Source organism: Lissotriton helveticus, chromosome 5_1 (assembly GCF_964261635.1).
Source record: "Lissotriton helveticus chromosome 5_1, aLisHel1.1, whole genome shotgun sequence".
NCBI classification, from domain to species: domain Eukaryota; kingdom Metazoa; phylum Chordata; class Amphibia; order Caudata; family Salamandridae; genus Lissotriton; species Lissotriton helveticus.
This window is the reverse complement of record NC_136065.1, coordinates 970328825-970349725: the sequence shown is the minus strand read 5'-3', so window position 1 is coordinate 970349725 and position 20901 is coordinate 970328825. Positions and strand designations below refer to the sequence as shown.

The 20901-nt window shown below is 42.8% G+C and overlaps 1 protein-coding gene across 1 annotated transcript in view; it reads left to right on the top strand.

Annotated features, from left to right (window-relative positions):
* Positions 1–20901, top strand: part of JAKMIP3 (Janus kinase and microtubule interacting protein 3) — a 771326-nt gene that overhangs the window by 714755 nt on the left and 35670 nt on the right. The window contains exon 23 of the mRNA XM_078643479.1: positions 19474–20784. Coding sequence (XP_078499605.1) covers positions 19474–19530 — 57 coding nt within the window. The 3' untranslated portion in view covers positions 19531–20784. The remainder of the gene's footprint in view (positions 1–19473; positions 20785–20901) is intronic.

Here is a 20901-nt window from a genome sequence, read left to right as displayed (position 1 = left end):
GTAGGGATGGAACCGAGCTCAGAGGGCCAGTGAGAAGCGTTCCAGAGGTCTTTGTTTTTCCCCAAAAGGAGGACCTCGGTCTTGTCTCCATTGAGTTTCAGCTGGTGTGCGGACATCCAGCTGAAGATGTTTTGGAGACCTTGATTAAGGCGAGATGGAAGAAGTGGGTTTGCTTCTGACAGGGAGAAGATGATTTGGGAATCATCAGCGTATGTCATGAGGGTGAGGCCAGATTCATCCGCTAGATCAGCCAAGGGCCGGAGGTAGAGATTAAAAAACAGAGGGCTTAGGATAGAGCCCTGTGGTACTCCATGGGGGGCGCTCATTTTATCCGAGCAGGCTATTGGGGATGTGATTTGGAAGGTTCTCTGTGACAAGAAGGACTCAATCCATTTTAGTGCCTTGCCCCTGATGCCATTTCTCCCCAGAGTGGCCAGCAGTTTGGCGTGGGAGATGGTGTCGAAAGCCGCACTCAAGTCTAGTAAAATGAGTGCGACTGTCTGGCCTTCGTCCAGGAGTCTCCTGATGTTTTCGGTAACTCCTAGTAGGGCGGTTTCAGTAGAGAAGCCGGCCCTAAACCCAGATTGCGAGGGATGGAGAAGACCGTTTTCTTCGGTGAAGAAGGTGAGGGCAGAGTGAATATGTCTCTCCAACAATTTTGAGAAAATAGGGAGGAGGGAGATCGGCCGGTAGTTTGAGGGGAGCTCCGGGTTTGCAGTGGGTTTTTTTAACAGTGGACTGACCATGGCGTGTTTCCACATCGAGGGCACTACTGCGAGTTGAAGAGAAGAATTTAAAGTTTCAGCAATAGTGGACAGAGCAGGGACGTCCAGGATTTTAAGAATAGAAGTGGGTACCGGATCACAAGGGGAACCTGATTTAACAGTTTTGAGGGTGGAGACTAATGACTCTATGGTAAAAGGAGGCCAGGACATGGCAGCTGCGGGAGCTGGTGCTTCCACTCTGGTCTGCCCACTCCTGCGGGCAGACATGGAGGCTGCTGCTAGTCTGGCGAGGCCTTGGTGGAGTGAGACGGCACTCCCCCATCCTTCCTCCTGCATGGGGTAGTGTGGCAGAACTCCCTGCTCCTCTCAGCGTCACCGGGGCCGGAATTGGGGGTCTCGAGCCCCTATGAGGTCTTCACAGGGAGCGCAACGGCACTCCCTGGCTTCGGCTTCCCTCGCTGCGGGGGAGTGCAATGGCACTCCCCCTGCCTTACCGCAGCCACCGGGGCCTGGAGTTGGGGGTCCCAGGCCCCAGAATTCTTCACGGGGAGTGTGACAGTGCTCCTCAACTTCACCTTCGGCGGGGCCAGGAGTTAGGGGTCCCTGGCCCCTGGGGATTCCTTCTCAGGGGAGCATGACATCGCTCCCCGACTTTTGCTTCTGCGGGGTCCAGGGTAGGCTTCTGCCCACTACCCCAGGGCACTTTCACGCTGAGCCAATAGTGCTCCCCAGCTGTCTCTTACTCTAGGTGCAGCCCCCAGGACCTGACCCACCCTGGGGGCACATCGAAGACCGCCGGCGGAGCCCCACCTGCTTTGTCATCGGTCAGCTTAGAAGTCATAGGTCGCCTACCTTCTGGGGGACATATCTCGACCCCCTGGCGGCCGATTTTGCAATCTTGGCCTCTTCTCGCTCCGGGTGGCCAGCCCTAGCCATCTGGAACACTTTCCGATGCCCTCCTGGTCTCCTACCTGTGAAAGCCTTTCACTTGGGTCTCCTTCTGGGCCTCTCTTCTCCTTGGGCAGAGGCCCAGGTTTCTCCTCACTGGCCCTGGACTCCCTCAAAGGCGCAGTCCAGGGTCCTGTGACAGTCAAGGGGTTCCTCCTTCCAACTGCCCATGGCTCCATGCTCCAGCACCAGTCTTCCTCAGCAAGTCCACACCCCAGAGAGAGCTCCTCTTTCTGTGCAAGACCTTTTAAAATAATTTGCAGGGGCCTTGCAGGAAGGCCCTTCTGCTGTATCCTGCAGCTCACATCACCTCTCTGCCCCTGCTCCCTCCTTCCTGCACAGTCCTCTGGGATACTTCAAGATGGCGTCGTCCAGGAGTCTCATGCCTCATGGTCTCTGAAAAGCCCCCTTTCCCTCTTGCTGACTTCATGGCCTGGGCCCGGAGTAGGCCTGGTGCCTGGCACCGCGTGACAGCTGCTGATGGATAATCTACAACTCCACCCCATCTCTCCCTCTTGGAGAGAAGACCTTCATCCTTGGAATGCTTGCAGTGAAGGGCTAGGCCTCTGATGTTACAGCTTGGGGAGGAAGTTAATTAATCCTGCCTGGCAGGGTCACACCCAGCCAGACTCTAGTTATGAGCTGAGTCAGAGGAATGTGATATTTCTGAATGACCCATAAGCAGTACAGATATGGCTTTGGACTCATCAGAATACTTCTTTTTACACATGTTACAGTGTACTTTGGTGTGTGAAACTACCCCATGTGTTCCCCATCTTCATAGGAGAGTAATGGAGTGTTCCTATAGTGAAAACAGTAAAGCACACTGACTTTCCCTTATATGTGTGTCCCCATATTATAAAGCCTATTCCATGTCACCACCCATTTGTGTATAATTCCTGCCACACTATTCCATCTGTACCTGCTCCTGGGCTGCGCACTACAGTAATCTCCCCTGTGGAGCCCTTACAAGTGTGAACAAGCTTATGCACACGTGTCTACATGTAACCAGTCTGGTGCCCCTTACCCCGGCTGCAGTGCATCGGCCTTCTCTCACAAGGGGATACCGATGCAATCCGCATGCTGTCTGTTTCATCATGAGTTCACTAGCGGTGAGTCCCAGCTTATGAGGCTTTCCCACAGTAAAAGCTAAAACATTAGGTGTTCAAAAAGCGACAAATCCGGACAGCTCAGATAATCAGAACCACCTTCTAATAGACTGTAACACAGAGTCGTTGGCCCTGTGTCATAAAGTACTCTGTGCACGTAGCAGAGTAGTTTGAAGATGGCTCTCTTACAAACTTGAAACCAGTGAAGAGACGTTAAACAAGCGGTAGCCAAACTCCTGCTAGGGCTATTACAAATCAGTCTTCCTTCCGCATTTTGATTCTATTGAAGGCGCATGAACTAAAACTCAGCCATTCTGACATACTTCATATTGTTATAGTCTTACTTACTCATAATCAAAGCTTGTACAACGTTCCTCTGCCACGCTACCAGGATCCACCAAAATAGTCTGCGAAGAGTATGTAGGGTCCAAAATAGCTCCCACACACAGCATTTTCCTGGTCATGCATGGAAAGAGAGTCATTGATTGGAAAGCCCACATTTTTTGTAACAATCTTTGGCCTTGAAGCAGAACCTAACAATGAAGGCCACCAGAAGTCATTCCAAACTTTGCAGGCCCCACCAAAGAGCAGAATTTCAGTTTTGTCTGCATTAAGTTTCAGACAGTGTGCCTGCATCCAACTTGCAACTTCTGAAAGGCAGCATATTAATTAGATTCCATTGTGTCTCAGTTTGCCTACCCACAATAGAAAAAAATAAGCTGCATATTGTTGGCATAAGTAAGGATCTTAAAACCACAGGCTTTGAGAATATCCACCAAGGGGGACACATAGACATTGAGCAATGTGGGTCTCAGGCAAGACCCCTGAGGAACCTCACAACGTATCAGCCCTGGGCTAGACTTTAAAGGGAGCAGCTCTACCCAATTAGATCTATTGCTAAAGAATGGGCCAAACAGCTCAATGTAGTAAGAGTGCAGGCCGATTTCATGCACCCTCTGTAGCAATAGGTGGAGGGACACAGTGCCGAAAGCAGCATACTGATCTAGGAGTATGAGGGCTGCGGATTTACCTTGATAGACCAAGGACCTGTTGCTCTCCAATATCGATAACAGGGTAGATTCAGTACTGTTAATCTCTAAACCTGGTTTGAGAGGGATCCAGGAGATAGTTACTCTCCAAACAGTGAGATAGTTGGATGTTGACTAATATTTACAACACCTTTGCCATATAAGGTAATGGCAAAATAGGGTGGTAGTTGGACAAAATTTAAATATCCACGCCCAATTTTTTCACCAACAACAGGACCACCATGTGCTTCCAAGCTGGGGAATACTCCATTCTTTGAAATATATATATATTTTTTTAAATTAAATACAGATTTAAAATAAGGCAAGGGTCCAAAGGTGAGTCAGATTTCCCCTTTACCATTATCTTTTCCACTATCTCCAGAGTTAGATAAAAAAAACAGCCCTAATTGGAGGAAGGCCCAGAGTGAGGACTAATATCCTCTAAAAGGTCCTCTTCCATTGGCCATTGATTTACAAAGGCTGAGTAGATAGTATCAGTTTTATCATTAAAAAACTTAACCAATTCCTCAAAAAGAGGGGCTGAAGCTTTCACTATCTTATTCAAAGCTACTGGCTGAGCCAACTCCTTAACTATTTTAAATAATTCCCTAGATGATCCTCTGTTTTACTCAAGTCTCCTTACAAAAGGTTGCCTCTTTTCTTGTCTGAGTTGTCTATGATAAGCTTTATGTACATTTTTATATATCAACCGGTCTTCTAAAACCTTACAGTGCAGCCACCAGCACTCAAGAGATTTGCATTCCCACTTTATTAACTTATTTTCTACAGGGGTTGCTCTCCTTCTGAGTGGCAGAGGCATCTATGGCCTTGGTCATAGATTTCGGAAGCTACGTTACTTCTGTTTCCGCTGAACATTCCTCTCTAATCATAAGAGGTCTGAAATTCCTAGTACAGGAGGCAAGATTTACTTGCCTCCAAGATCTCTGTAGAATAAAAGTTGAACTATATCTGGCTGGAGAGCCACTTGATAGTCAGAAAGAAAATGTAATTACAAATTATCCAACCAAATGATAGGGCTGATTGACTGTACAATCACTGTGTTTATATTGGTGAATAATAAATCGAGTGTGTGCCCTGCCTTGTGCCTAGGACCTTTTATCCACTGATTTGACTGTAGAATCTGCATCTCGTTCCCCAGATTCCTACTCAATGACTCCAAATGTTTTTTCAAACTGAAGATTGAAATCACCAATGAGATGAAGGCATTCGAACTTTGCACAAATGGGGACAACAAAGCAAATAGAGATGCTGCCAACTGAGAGTTATTGCAATGAGGTATAGAGGATGGCCTCTCCCAATGTAGCCATTTTGCAAAGGGAAAACTGACCCATACAGCAACTCACATACCCACTCACAGACCCATACAGTCACTCATATACTTACTTACCAACCCATACAGCCACTCACACACCCACAAAGCCACTCACCCACTGACAGACCCATACAGCCATTCACACACCGACTCACCAAACTATACTGACACTTACACACCCACTCTCAAGGGTTACAGGTTACAGTGAGGAATTACAATTTAAAAACCTCAGAAATTCACTAAAAAAGCAAATGTTACAGACACATTATAGTTAGGAAATAACATTTAAACCTTTGCGATGTACTGAAAAAAAAAAGGTTACATGGATGTTATAGTTAGGAAATATCTTTAAAAAAAAATTAAAAATTCCCTGAAAAAACCCAAAGGTTACAGGGACGTTATAGTTAGACACATTAGATTCATAAACCCATAGAAATTCAGCATACGCCCCCTCTATGTTTTGTTGCTGCTATAGCTTATAGAGCGCACATCCACCAAACGGTCTCTTGACGCTAGGTAACTGTCTCAGCATGACTCAGGATACTTACTATAGGTTTGCTTAAAGAGCCATGTCTCCAACATTTATCTGAACTCTCCATTGTTTGAGGTGGTCCCAAGTTCCAGAGGAAGGGCGTTTCAGGCACAGGGACTAGTGACTGAGAACCTGACTCCACCAGTCCTATTCGTCTTAAATTGGGGAATCACTAACTAATGTAGATGAGTGAATCAAAGATCCCTCGTGGGGGGTACTTATGGATCTGATATTTGATAAAAACTGCACTTTTCATGTGCAAAGCCTTGAACATAGTGCAACATGCTTTGAACATGGATCTCTGTGCTACAGGGAGCCAATTTAGATCTCTGGTCCCTTTAGAAATGCTGTAATATTTGGGAAGTTAATAGATCAGCCAAGTAGCCTTGTTTTGACTCAACGGACGCATGAGTGTAAGATGTTCAGGGAGACTCAGGTGGAGGCAATTGGCATAGTCAATTCTTGACTTGACTAAAGCAATTGTAACTTCAACCAAGGCATCAGTAGTAAGAAACGTCTTTATCTTCATAATTCTACAAAGTTGGAAAAAGCAGGAAGATATCACTGAATCAATCTGCTGTTTTAAAGTTAGCTCCTCATCAATAGTGAAGTCACAACTTTTTACCATCTTCGTAGGAAAGGGGGGTGGGCATCTCATTTGGCCAGAGGAGGGAACTCCAAAGGCCCAACCTATTCTTGGTGACTACTATCTCTGTTTTGTTCCATGTGGTTGCTGTTCATATAATCCCAGATGAATAGCATGGTGTCTTGGAAATCCAACTTTGAATTAGGGGTATTACCAATCGTAAAAAGGAGTTGCATGTCATCAGCATAATTAAAAATATTGACTTTCATGTTTTTGAGAGCGTAAACTAGAAGACTGATATAGAGATTAAAGAGATGAGTGGAGACAGAGGAGCCTTGTGGCACCCCACAATTCAATTGGAATTCAGGAGAATTATGACCTGCTTATGACCTCACATGTTACATCACTCATGACATGGTCATTGACAACACTGATGACATCATTGATGATATCTCATATTATATCACTGATGACTTTATCCACAGAGCCACTGATACCCCCACTCACCAACTCACACAACCACTCATGCACCAACTCACACACCCATACAACCACTCACACTCACTCACGTACTCACACATACACACCCACAGATCTATACAGCCAATCACAGACCCACTAACACAACCATATAACCACTCCCACTCCCACACCCATGCAACCACTCACCCAGCTATACAACAACTCAGTCACCCATTCACACACAAAACTGCTCACAGACCCATATGATCATTCACACACTCACTTACATACCCAAACAAGCACTCACACAGCTACCCACACACCCACACAACCACTCGCATACCCCCTCACGCACCCATAAACCACTCTCACAACTACCCACTTATACATACACCTATTCACACATCCACTCACTCACCCAAGTAGCCACTCACACAGTCACTCACTCAGCCACAGAGTCACTCATACAACCAGTTACTCACCCATACAGGTACTCATATACCTGCTTACCCCCATACTGCCACTTCCACACCCATTCTCTCACCCACAAAGCCTCTCATAGAGTTATTCACTCACCCTTATAATCAATCACATGCCCAGTCACTCACCTATACATCCACACTCTCCAGAAAAGCTACTTGCACACAAGTCACTCACCTCTACAGCCACTGAATTAGCCACTTAGTCAACCAGATAGCCACTCACACACCCACTCACAGACCCATGCAGCACTCCACACCCACTCACCACACCCACTCACTCACCAATACAGACACTCACACACCCACTCACTCATCCATACAACTACTTACACACCCACTAATTCACCCTTACAGCTACCCTCACACCCACTCACACATGGATATACACAGTCACACAGCCGCCTAAATAATACATGCTAGAAGTAGCATCATTATTAGTACACAAAGTATATTAATTTAACTTTTGGAGCAGCTTAGTATATATGGTTAACAGTCATAAACATTTAGAAACCACTCACAGTCAAAGGATGATGTCATCAGTGATGTTACTGACAATGTCTTGAGTGATTTATTATGTGAGGTCATAAGCACTGCCTTGTGGGAGCATACGTTAAAGTTAGCTCAGGTAACTATAACTGCTGAATATCGTCACCTTCAACTCCTTCGTGGAGAAAAAATGAGTGTGGACCGCAATTCTGTGCAAGTATTTTTTTTTACATTTATGTAACTCCGTCTGCCATAACGCATTTTGGCAGTTGCGGTCCTTGATCACATGACAATCAAATAAATAGATAAATAAATAAATACATTATATATATATATATATATATACATATATATATATATATATATATATATTCACTGAAAAAACCATAGGTTTCAGGTCATATATAGTTAGGTATTAGCATTTAAAAAACCATTGAAATTCACTCAAAAAACTATAAGTTTTAGTGGTGTTATAGTTAGCTGGACATTTTACTCATACAAAACCATTGAAATTGCTCCTATATAGTTAGTTGGACTAACTATATTTCGCGCACCCGCAATCCACTGCTGATGATGTCACATATTACATCATTCATGACATGGTCAGTGACATCACTGATGACATCACTGATGACATCTCAAATTACATCACTGATGACATCATCCAGTGACTGTGTGTTTCTGTAAAGTTTAAATATGTTTTACATATTGAAGAATGAGTAGATGTATAAGTGTCTGGATGAAGGATTTAGTAGGTGCGTGACTGACTGTATGAGTGAGTGAGTGATTAAATGTGTCTTACTGAATGCATGGGTTAGTGACTAAACTGTCTGAATGTGTGCATCAGTATGTCTGCTGTTGTGTAAGATGCTGTATGTGTTGATCAGTAGCTATATGAGTGGCTATATGGGTCATTGATTGGTTGCCCAAGTATTTGTATATGAGACTGTGTCTGTGTGTGGGTGACTGGGAGGTGTGGAAACAGCTGTATGGGCGGTTTACTGTGTGCATTGGTGTGTTGGTGAGTGAATGTATATCTCAGTGCTACATGTCCAAGTAAGTACATATGTAAAACACAGTTCATGTGAGAGTTGGTATATATAAATGCCTATACATGAGAGCCAGTGTTTATGCAAGTGGCTGTATGGATCAATGTGTACTTGTATCAGTGATTGTTTAAGAGAGTAAGTATGTGTTAGTATATGTTTGAATAAGTAAGGTGTTGTGTGTATAACTGTATAGATGAGGAAATGGGAGTGTGATTGATTCTTTGCATGACTGACTAGGTGTGTGAGAAACTCCATGGATGAGTGAAAGTGTGTGAGTGTCTCTATAGGTGTATAAGTGCATATGATAGTATTGTATTGATGAGTGACTGTATGTATGAGTGATTGCATGGGTGAATGAGTGGATGTGTGTGTAGACCTAGGTTATATAAAGGTTATATTAGAGTGTGAGGAGGTGCATCGTATTATCACATGAATGATATCATCAGTGATATGATCAGTGATGTCAAATGAGATGTCATCGGTGATGTCATCAGTGATGTCATTTGAGATGTCATCAGTGATGTCATCAGTGATGTCACTGACCATGTCATGAATGATGTAATATGCGACATCATCAGCAGTGGATTGCGGGTGCGCGAAATATAGTTAGTCCAACTAACTATATAGGAGCAATTTCAAAGTTTTTGTATGAGTAAAATGTCCAGCTAACTATAACACCACTAAAACTTATAGTTTTTTGAGTGAATTTCAATGGTTTTTTAAATGCTAATACCTAACTATATATGACCTGAAACCTATGGTTTTTTCAGTGAATTTCCAAGGTTTTTTAAATGCTAATACCTAACTATATATGACCTGAAACCTATGGTTTTTTCAGTGAATTTGCAAGGTTTTTTAAATGCTAATTCCTAACTATATATGGCCTGAAACCTATGTTTTTTTCAGTGAATTTCAAAGGTTTTTTAAATGCTAATTCTATTAGCGGATAACGTTTAAATATATTAATATCCTAGTGGGACCACCTGAGCAGCCCTAAGGGGTCAGGGTGTTTCTACCCTGCCCCCTTTTTGTGTTCTACACAATTGTTTTTCTGCTTTCTTGTGCCTAATTCCTAACTATATATGGCCTGAAACCTATGTTATTTTCAGTGAATTTGCAAGGTTTTTTAAATGCTAATTCCTAACTATATAAGGCCTGAAACCTATGGTTTTTTCAGTGAATTTGCAAGGTTTTTTAAATGCTAATTCTATTAGCGGATGACGTTTTTATATATTCAGACGTCTTTTTAATGCTAATTCCTAACTATATAAGGCCTGAAACCTATCGTTTTTTCAGTGAATTTCAAAGGTTTTTTAAATGCTAATTCCTAACTATATAAGGCCTGAAACCTATGGTTTTTCCAGTGAATTTGCAAGGTTTTTTAAATGCTAATTCCTAACTATATAAGGCCTGAAACCTATGGTTTTTCAGTGAATTTCAAAGGTTTTTTAAATGCTAATTCCTATTATTATTATTAATTAGCGGATAACGTTTAAATATATTAATATCCTAGTGGGACCACCTGAGCACCCTAAGGGGTCAGGGTGTTTCTACCCTGCCCCCTTTTTGTGTTCTACACGTTTGTTTTTCTGCTTTTTTGTGCCTCAGTCTATTAAGACCCAAGATGGATACCAACACTTCCTGGTTAGAAGTGTTGACAGCCAATGAGCATGCAGCTTTCTCTGGAAGGCATGCTGATTGGCTGTCACTGTCTGTCAACACTAGCACAAGATAGATGCCAACACCTCCTGGTTAGAAGTGTTGACAGCCAATGACCATGCAGCTTTCTCGGGAAGGCATGCTGATTGGCTGCCACTGTCTGTCAACACTCAAAACCAGGAAGTGTTGGCAGCCATCTTGTTCCTTGTTAGAACCAAGGCGCAAGAAAGCAGTGACACAAAGGTGTGAAACTCGCAAAGGGGCCAGAGTAGAATCACCCCGACCCCCTAGGCCTGCTCAGGGGGTCCCACAAAGACCCCAAAGGCAAAAAAAAATAAATCTTTTTTTTGTAAATGTCGGGGGCGCGTACCCCGCTATTTTTTAAAAAAATATATATTTTTTTGCCTTGGGGGTTCTTGTGGGACCCCCTGAGCAGGTCTAGGGGGTCGGGGTGCTTCTACCCTGCCCCTTTTTTGAGTTCTACACGTTTGTTTTTCTGCTTTCCTGTGCCTCAGTCTACCGACGCACAAGATGGCTGCCAACAGTTTCTGTTTTGGAGTGTTGACAGACATTGGCAGCCAATCAGAATGCATCTCGAGCTCAAAAGGTACTCTTACAGTAAGCTTACACGTAAGCTGCTATAGATATATACATTTTTTTGAACCTAAATTACTCAAAATCCACTGGAGCACATATCTTGAGACATAGCAAAGGCACATCGGGCTACCAGTCCCTACAATTTTGCCAAGTTTGGTGAAAATCCATTCGGCCGTTCGAGCTAAAAGTGCGACCGACCGCCCTATGGAAATTAACATGGGGAAAACACGTTTTGGGACCCCCCCTTTTATCTCGACCCCCGCTTGACGAATCCCTCCCAAACTTTCAGGGAAGGACCGGAGCGCCGCGAGGCAAAGTTGCTGAAAAATTCAGGCAGATTCCTCAACCGGCGCCAAAGTTATTCCCAATAGAATGTTGCGATTTCCCTATGGAAATCAATCCTAACTATATATACCTACTGGCTATCGCCAGTAGGTAATATATATATATATATATATATATATATATATATATATATATATATATATTTATATATATATATATATATATATATATATATATATATATATATATATATATATCACGAAATCCAACGACTCCCCAACCTCCTGACTGCGATGGAGAGACACACAAACTCCACTTCCTGTGATTTAAAGTTATTCTTTATTTTTCATTTCTGTATGCAGTGCTCCCGCAACCTGTCATTACGCATTTCGGCCAGCAAAGCTGGCCTTGATCACATATATATATATATATATGCTTCTGCTGAAAGAGTTATTATTCAAAATCCTGCGCAATGAGTTCCACTCATGGTGGAGGGTGCCATGAGGAGCAGGGAGAGCAGTGTCTATACTCATCGATGTAGCGTGAAGAGCAGTCCAGGTGTCACAGATGGTTGATGCTGTATTGCGAAGATCCTGTTGGGTGTTGCGGACAGTCATTGCTGCAGCTTCATGTTGGTGGTCACCATGATGCTGTAGAGTGAGTGCAGACCTCGTGTTGCCAGGTCTAACTGACGCAAGAGTTGGGTTCATTGGAGCTTTGTGTTGCCAGGCAGCACAGCTGGCAAGATTTTGTTATGGCAGTCACAAAGAGCCCAAAACTTCAGGATTTCTCCTTTTCTTTAGAGAGGAGCTCAATTGAACTCACTCCAGCATATGCCAGCATGGCTCAGGCAGGTCCAAGCAGCATGTAAAAGTTAAAAGTACATGTTCAACTTTTTAAATACACTGCACCCTGCCTTGGGTGCTTTATTGGGCCTACCCTGGGTTAACTTACATGTATTAAATAGGCAGGTTTAGACCTGGCAAAAGGTTTATATTGCCAGGTCGAAATTGCAGTTTAAAACATGCATAAAGCCACTGACACAGATATAACTGACAAAGCCTCGGCTAGCATCCTAGAACTTCCCAAACGGGTATCCCGTAATGCGAGACTTAAATTTATACAAACTATGGTACTACATAGGCCCTACTTTACCCCAAAGAGAATTCAGCGTATGTTCCCAGAGGCCCAGCACTGCATCCCTCGATGCATGGCAGAGGAGGCGGGCTTTATCCATATTTTTAAAGCATGATGGATGGCGGAACCTTGAAATTAATGCACCTGATACAAAAATATACCACTTATATAGGAAGATTCCCCTTATTTTAACCCTTAGGTGGGGATCATGTGCACACTGATATGACACCCGCCAACACAGTGCCAGTTCAAACAGAACTAAAACAGGAGATAATCAAAAGCACAGGTGCACCATAAAACAAACAGTTTTTCAACAGTCACTAGGTAAATATGAATGTCCAGCAAGTCCGTTTTGTTCAAGATGATTTATTTTTCAACAAAGTGAAAATAGAACAGCCGACGCGTTTCGTCCCAGCCGGGACTTCTTCAGGGCAATGGAAAATTCAATGTCCAGAATGTGATGACAAAAACCAGCAAGAGTTGTTGGAACCAGCTGTGTGGCAGACCGCTCTGTCAATCCCTATATACAGTAAGAATGGTCAGTGTCCATATGGATGTTCAAGAGACGGTTCAATCATATGCGGTCATGTATACACGGGGTCTTGGTAACACAAACTATAAACCTACTATCCAGGTCTAGAGAATAAAAAGAAAACGTGTCCAATTCTTCATATGTAAATAAATATTCAGTGCACCATACATACGATGTGCACTAAAATCTCTGGTTGACCAAGTGCCCCTTATAGCGGATATCCTGCCATCAAACGATCAGGCGTTATTCACACTGAGGGGACCTTTCGGTTGGGCGGTTATTCTCCGCTACATTTCTCTTCTCCGAGAACTACGGAGGTGGAACCACGAAGATATTTTGTTTGATGGCAGGATATCCGCTATAAGGGGCAATTGGTCAACCAGAGATTTTAGTGCACATCGTATGTATGGTGCACTGAATATTTATTTACATATGAAGAATTGGACACGTTTTCTTTTTATTCTCTAGACCTGGATAGTAGGTTTATAGTTTGTGTTACCAAGACCCCGTGTATACATGACCGCATATGATTGAACCGTCTCTTGAACATCCATATGGACACTGACCATTCTTACTGTATATAGGGATTGACAGAGCGGTCTGCCACACAGCTGGTTCCAACAACTCTTGCTGGTTTTTGTCATCACATTCTGGACATTGAATTTTCCATTGCCCTGAAGAAGTCCCGGCTGGGACGAAACGCGTCGGCTGTTCTATTTTCACTTTGTTGAAAAATAAATCATCTTGAACAAAACGGACTTGCTGGACATTCATATTTACCTAGTGACTGTTGAAAAACTGTTTGTTTTATGGTGCACCTGTGCTTTTGATTATCTCGGGCTTTATCCATATGTTATGGGCTTGCCCCCACCTCAGTGCCTACCGGGTAGGCGTCCTAAGAGCACTCGGAGAGGTTACACAATTAACAATACAAGACAACACCCTGGAATGTCTGCTGGGTCTCCGCAAACGTACCAGCGCCCTGAGGGTCCAATTGCGCTTCCTAGATCTAGCCCTTATATTAGCCATAAGAGTGATCACCATGAGATGAAAATCTCCTAGATGCCTCCCATTGACTATGTGGCAGGAAAATGTGATCCGATGGTGTGGGGCCGAGAGCACCGCACTTAGACGTGAGGAGGCGAGAGGGCTAAGGAAACATCCCATTTCCATGGAAAGGGAATGCATGCTAGAGGATTTTAGACAGATAGACCCTATACCTGGGCCCGTCACCCCTACTCCATAATGTATCCATTTCATTACATAACAGGCGACACATATTTCTTATGAGCCACATTAAAACCCAAACCGCACACCACCAGCAACTGTTGGCAAGAGTTATCTAGGCAGATGTACTGTATTAGGCTGAACGTCATACAAAAAAAAAAGGGAAAAAAAACAACGGCAGACCAGAAGGGATGGTGGAGGGAGGGAGGGATGGGGAAGTTCTAGTTAATGTAACTGTTCTAAATGTTTTAAAAAAATGCAATCATTCCAAGCGATACCTTATATGCATGCAGTACTTGTTTTATTAATTGCAGTGAATGTACCATGATGTATTGTTATCCACACCTAGATGGATTAATCTGCAAATAAGAAGATATTTGTCTAAGATGACAGAACAAAAAACTAAAATGCCGTAATGTACCTGGCAAAAAAATATTGTAATCACTTTTTGGTGCTCAATGAAGTTTGTTAAAAAAAAAAGAACATGTATAAAGGAGCTACTTATGATGGTGACACAATCAGTGCTGCAGGACCACAAGTAGCATTTAACTTACAGGTCCTGGGTACATGTAGCACCACTATACTAGGGACTTACAAGTAAATGTAATGTGACTATTATGTCATACTGTATTCCAGGAAGGAGGGAGTAAGAAAGGATACAGGGCTCTATAATCTTTCCAAACATCTAACCATACAAAAACAACAGGAGGTAACCCTTCCTGTGCTTAGCCAATCTCTACATGCCAGTCCGAGGGAATCACCCTATGGTATTAAAAGGACTCTCACCTACTGGAATTTCAAGTGGCATGCTTCATCATAGAATCTTCATCCAGATACCTAGTGTATCTGGATGGGCTCAACCTTGGCAGCCAAGGGAGATTTTTGGTTATTGATTGAGATCCTATATTTAAAATAGCATAGGGTGCCCTGAGTGTTCATTTTACTTTCAAAGAGCACCCTGACGGAATTAAAAACAAGTGGGGATGCCCCAAGGAAATTTATATTACACCCAAAAGCTAAACAGATTCATTTTAATACCTTATGGTGATCTCCCTTGGACTGGTATGGAGAGATAGGTTAAGCATAGTAAGAGTTCTCTCTTGTTGTTTTCCTATTGGGTGTAAGCAAAATTCACCATGCTTTAAGCAGTTAGCATGCATACAATTTAGCAGTGGTTAGCAGTGGTGAAGTGCACAGAGTCCTATGGCCAACAAACATTAGATCAGCAAAAATGGAGGAGTGAGGTAAAGGTTTGGAGGAAGACCAAACTAAGGGCCCGATTAGGATCGTCCGCGACCCCTGAGGAGGAGGGAACGTCCGCAGGGGCTGCGGCGTTCCCTCCGAGCAGATTAGGAGTGACCGCCAGGGTGGCGGTCACATCCTCTATCTTTAACATTGCGGTGGTTGCAGCTTCAAGCTGCACCCGCCCCAAGTTAAAAATGCATGCATCGCATTTGCATGCACAAAGCGGCAGGCACCGCGCAGTGCCTGCTGCTATGTGCACGCAAATGCAGGGGGGTACCATAGGTACTCCCCATGTGCACCCCCCACCCCCCCTTCACCCAGGGGGCCCGCAACGGGCCCCCGAAGTGAAAGTCCGTATGCTTTTCCACGGCGGAAAAGCCGCAGCGGAAAAGCATGTCTTTCCCACCATCCTAATATGGCGGTGGGTCTTTGGAGGCTCCGCAGTGGTTTTTCCGCATCCTCCGGGCCGGCGGTGGCTTCCGCCGGCCCGGAGGATGCGGAAAAAATGCAATCATAATCTGCCCCTAGGGTTGGCAGGTTTAAATATTTGTAAAAGTTTCACAAGGTACTATGATGTTGGCTGGGTTGCCCACCCCCACAATGTCAATATTCTATAAGGAATAGGTGAATGACCCCTAACATTGTCCAGGATTTTTTTACATTTGAATATGCCACTTTTACTTTTTTAATACATTAATAGTCCTGTAGACCAGACAGAGTTCTGACAGTAGGAAGACACTACATGCCCTGCATTACTTTTCTTTTAAATACATTATGTGCTTATATGATCACTGCAAAAAAACATCCTGTTCTGTAAACACTGCAAAACACTTCGTTGTCTATTGTTTGATAATGGCAGCTAAATAAACATAGGTAAGTACTGATTTCAAAAGTATTGACAATCAATGCAAAAACATACTGAAATCGACCAAAAATAAACACTGAAAAAGGATAGCCTAGTCAGAGCTAATGCCTGCTTATTGGACATAGGTTGCATCCACATCTTACAAAGACCCAGTGGAATGTTTTTAATCATTGAGCTCAACCACTATTTCTTATTCCTTTATTGTACTAACAGTTGAAAGAGAGCAATGCTCATCTGCCACCATGTGTGCTACTTAGGCACTAATGCAGGTACAGTTGCAAAGATTGAGGGATGCTGTATCAAACTTTATGCTGAGAGTGGTAAAGAATCCCATTATGTGTTTTGCAAAGAAGAAAAACTAACAGTGTTATAAGTACTACTTGACAATTATCAATACTGTTAAATTTGAATACTGAAAAGTTGTTTAGAAGCAGTGCCGCATTTGAAATGGTAAAAAGTGATTTGGGTTCTTGCAAATGGTACTTTTTTAACATGGATGTTGTGTGGATATGATTTGCTGTTGGGATGGAAAAGTACCTTGCATGGTGACAGACGTGAACCCCTGCACTAAGTGCCTCACCTGATTGAATATTAGGATCCTAGTGACTGATTATTGGTCATGAGTGAGCATGGACCATCCGTGTGCACCCTGACCTAGGCCTCGTGGTAATGCAGTCTTGTTAAATGTGGAGTGGGGCATGAAGCGCTACCCTCATTGTGGAAGAGGGCCGCTGCCCTTACCTGGAGTTAAGTGCACAACAAAGGTGCCTTTGATTCCTGGAAGGCTCAGGATAGTGGGTCTTGGGCTCATTTTCAGGGAGATGGTGAACTGATAATGCTGGCACTGTGTACCAGGGAGCTTGACAGTGGGGAAGGGTTAGGCCTTTGAAACTTTGTGAGGCATATTTCAGAAGACGCTGACAGCCAGGTGTGATCCCAGGTTACACCTTTCCCTGTACTGAGGATTAATCAGAATTCAAGCCACTTCTGCTATGGCAAATAGTTTCTTTGACAAAAGACTGGGTCAAGGAGAAAGCATTTCAAAGGGGGAAACATCCTTTACAACGCAACTTTTACCACGCAGTGCCTTTACGATGCAACTTTTACAATGCAAACCATTACAACGCATTGCGCTGGGGGGCGCTCTAGGATAGGGAATAAGTTTAATTTACTGTCCAACACCTTCCCTAGTGTCCACGGGGACTGGAGTTGGAATAGTAAATTAAACTATTCACTATCCAGCACCCCAAAGCGCTATGCGTTGTAAAGGTTTGCGATGTAAAAACCGCGTTATAAAGGCTTGCGATGTAAAAGCATGCGTTGTAATGTCATACATCCCTTCAAAGGAGCTGACACCCAGAGCCCAAATTTCGAAGGACCAGACAAAATATCATTTTTATGTCTGCATTTGGACTTTAAAGGTGGGAGCTAGAGTCCAACACTTTGTTCAACAATACTGTTCATCAGGAGAAAAAATATTGCCATGTCTGTGACCCTAAATGCCAGGAGGGGGTCGCTGAGATTGTTCCAGACTTGGACGTGCACTGCTAGCGAGGGCAGCACCTGTGGGGTCACCTCTGTGGACTCAGTAGGGACACATTAGTTCATGTGGAGGAGGCGTGGGGAAAGGCCTAAATCTACTCCAGGGCACTATCCTGATGCACTTGATATGTTGATGAATTAGTGTGCTGTGCTTTGTGTGTATGAATAAACGCTGCTTTTCTTACCAGAAGTAAGTATTGGACAATCCTATTAATGACTATGCTATGCATAGTTTGAGTCTTGAACCTTTGCCTACTTTTCACCTACCTGTCCCTGAAGAGCCTTGAACTACTCATCCCGAACTACCACTGAGAGTCAAGTGCTGAAGGGGTGGTACTTGGATCAATTACTCAGGACCCATAACCCCATTTGTGCCCATTAACTTTTGGTTGCCCCATGTCCCTCTGAAAGGGGTTTTTACATGTACCAAATTAAAAGGCCCACAAAACCCTAAGCTTATACTCTAAACTTAAACTTGACAACTAAAGACATTTATAATTCGTGCCTCATGGAGCCTCCAACCAGCCTTTACAATGCACTGTAGGAAGCCTGATTCCTGATTACCATATGGTATTCTGCATTCCATTTTAGGCAAAATGTTAAAGGGTGTTGCCCCCTACTCTAGATACATAGATCAATGTCTTCTTTTGTTGAAATTGAACAGATATGTAGAGGTTTCTATGAGACTAGGTATGCTACATTTTTGCCCGATTTCTCTGAACTTGGTCCAAGTGTTTCATTGGGTAGGTCACAAATCTCCGAACAGGGTATGCAATATGACCTGCTCACTTCTAGGAGCTGTGCCACATGCATCGATCCTGTGCAGCGCAAAGCCTGGGAGCAAGGATTCACAGGAATGCAGTTGCATTACATTTCATAAGGCTAGATTTGCTTCTGTGAACTCCTGAGACTAGCTGTGAAGGCAGAGATATTGGGTTGCAAGGTACAGCATACATCCATCTGGTTCTACTGTAGAACCAAAAATACCACAATTCAGCTGGAACCATATTGTTTCTTCAACTCACTGTATATATTCATGCACTAGTTACCTTGCGCCATCTTTGCTGACCACATTGTCACTTGCGTCGCCACCGTGTACATCCCTTGCACCACTCGAGCACCAAGTACAATTAGAGTTGTATTAATTGAATTGTTTACAGTGCTGATACAACTGTAACTTGACCATTTCCTGTTTTGGATAAATATGATGCCATGAGCACATTTATAACTACGAATGAGTGTCCTTTTTTCCTTTCTGATAATGTTTTCAACATATCCTTTGTAAACTGTCTTTAAATAATACCAGTTGGGATACAATACAAATATAAGTGTAACACTGCAAACGTAACCTTACCAGCAGCATGAAGAGGTCCAGGACACCGCTGTCTGCTCTCCTCTACTACATATGTCATTCAGAAAGTAGACCCAAATACACTGCTTCAGCCATGTGAATGGTTACCAACTGCTTATGCATTTTTTAAACCTTTTAATGCATTCTGATAACAAAGAATCCCAATATTTATATTGTGTGTTACAATGTCTATGGTATTCATGTGATGAAAGTTACTTTGAGCATGAAAGTTGATATTCCATAAGAATCTCATCAGATATGTTGTCCTCTGATACATTTTCTTTATTTTACAGATTAACTTGTCTCCGCCCAGTAAAAATGAAAAGCTGCTATTAGACATATTTTACTAGCAAACTCAATTTTAAAAAAGCTTTGAAGAAAGCTGGATAACCGCATTAAGATTGACATTTAAAAAAGTTGACTTTTCCGATGAAGAGAGGAAGTTTTGCTAATACAAATTCCTCAACCTGTGTCAGGAATTGGAAATTTTCTGAAGACACATTGTGTATCCTCAAAGAAGAAAGCCAAAAATGAATATGAATGAGATTGCAGGCTTTTCTACACACTGCCAAGACACTGTTACTTTCGACGGCTATAGCTTTACGTGAAAAAGCAGTATACTAATTCAGATGAAATTAATAAAGTGTGCTTGCCTGCTAAGCAGGTAGTAAACTGCTTCTGTTAAGAAGTTTGTAATGATGACCTTATGTTTTATACTTCACCCATCTGATTTCTTATGCACATTTTGGACAATATTGAGATGTAAAAGAAGTGTGGTGATGAACCAGAGTTGTACAGAAGATTCTGCTGAAAATGTGAAAATGACGAAGGACTATGCATTTTTCAATGAAAGTGGGGAGCAGAATAAGCTAACATTGGTGGTTTTACAGCTAAAGAAAAGTATCTTTCTTTTCAATGACACAGGGTATGTTGCTGATATGGCAAGCGGAAAAGTCCATACATCAAATCATAAATGAAACAAAAGAGTCCAGGGCCAATTCCTCATAAGGGCTCCCCTTTCAGCTTGGATGTCAGTATCACATGTTGTGCAACACTTATTGGATAATACCCCAAGGATGTCTGATGCCTATGAAATTCTTCATAAAAACAGAGTCCACTCTGCCATTTTCCAGTTATCTACTGTGAAATGCCAAAGAGAGCTGGAAACATGATTCCATGTGTTCAAGGGTCAACAGCAGCACAATGACAGATAAAAGAACAACATGGAATGAGAAAGCACAAGGGAATGAGGAGGAGATCTGAGATGAAGTAGTAAAGGCAGCACCCTTTATCCATAAACCAGGAACTATAAAAATTATTACAACATAAAAATAAATATTTGAAAACTTGATGATTCAGCAAGAAAGCACACAAATGTAAATCACCCAAAAATAGCAAAAGACTCTCACAAGCACTGAAGGTATTAAGTGCCAAATAAGGACACAAAACAAAATATATACGGAACAATGACAAGAAGTCAAATTTTATTTTTTCTGAAACATGTTATACTTTGAAAGATCAACACATGATTTGGAATTCAAAACGTAATATTCGGATGTTTTGTAAATACAATGAAGACATCCTGTTCGGAAAGGTGCTAAAAGGTAAGCAAGATGCAATAATGTCCTTGGGAATATGTGAACATTTTTAAGAATGCTGATATCATGTGACTGATGTTTGGGAGAGAACTACATCACTGCCCTATAGCATATGTACAGATT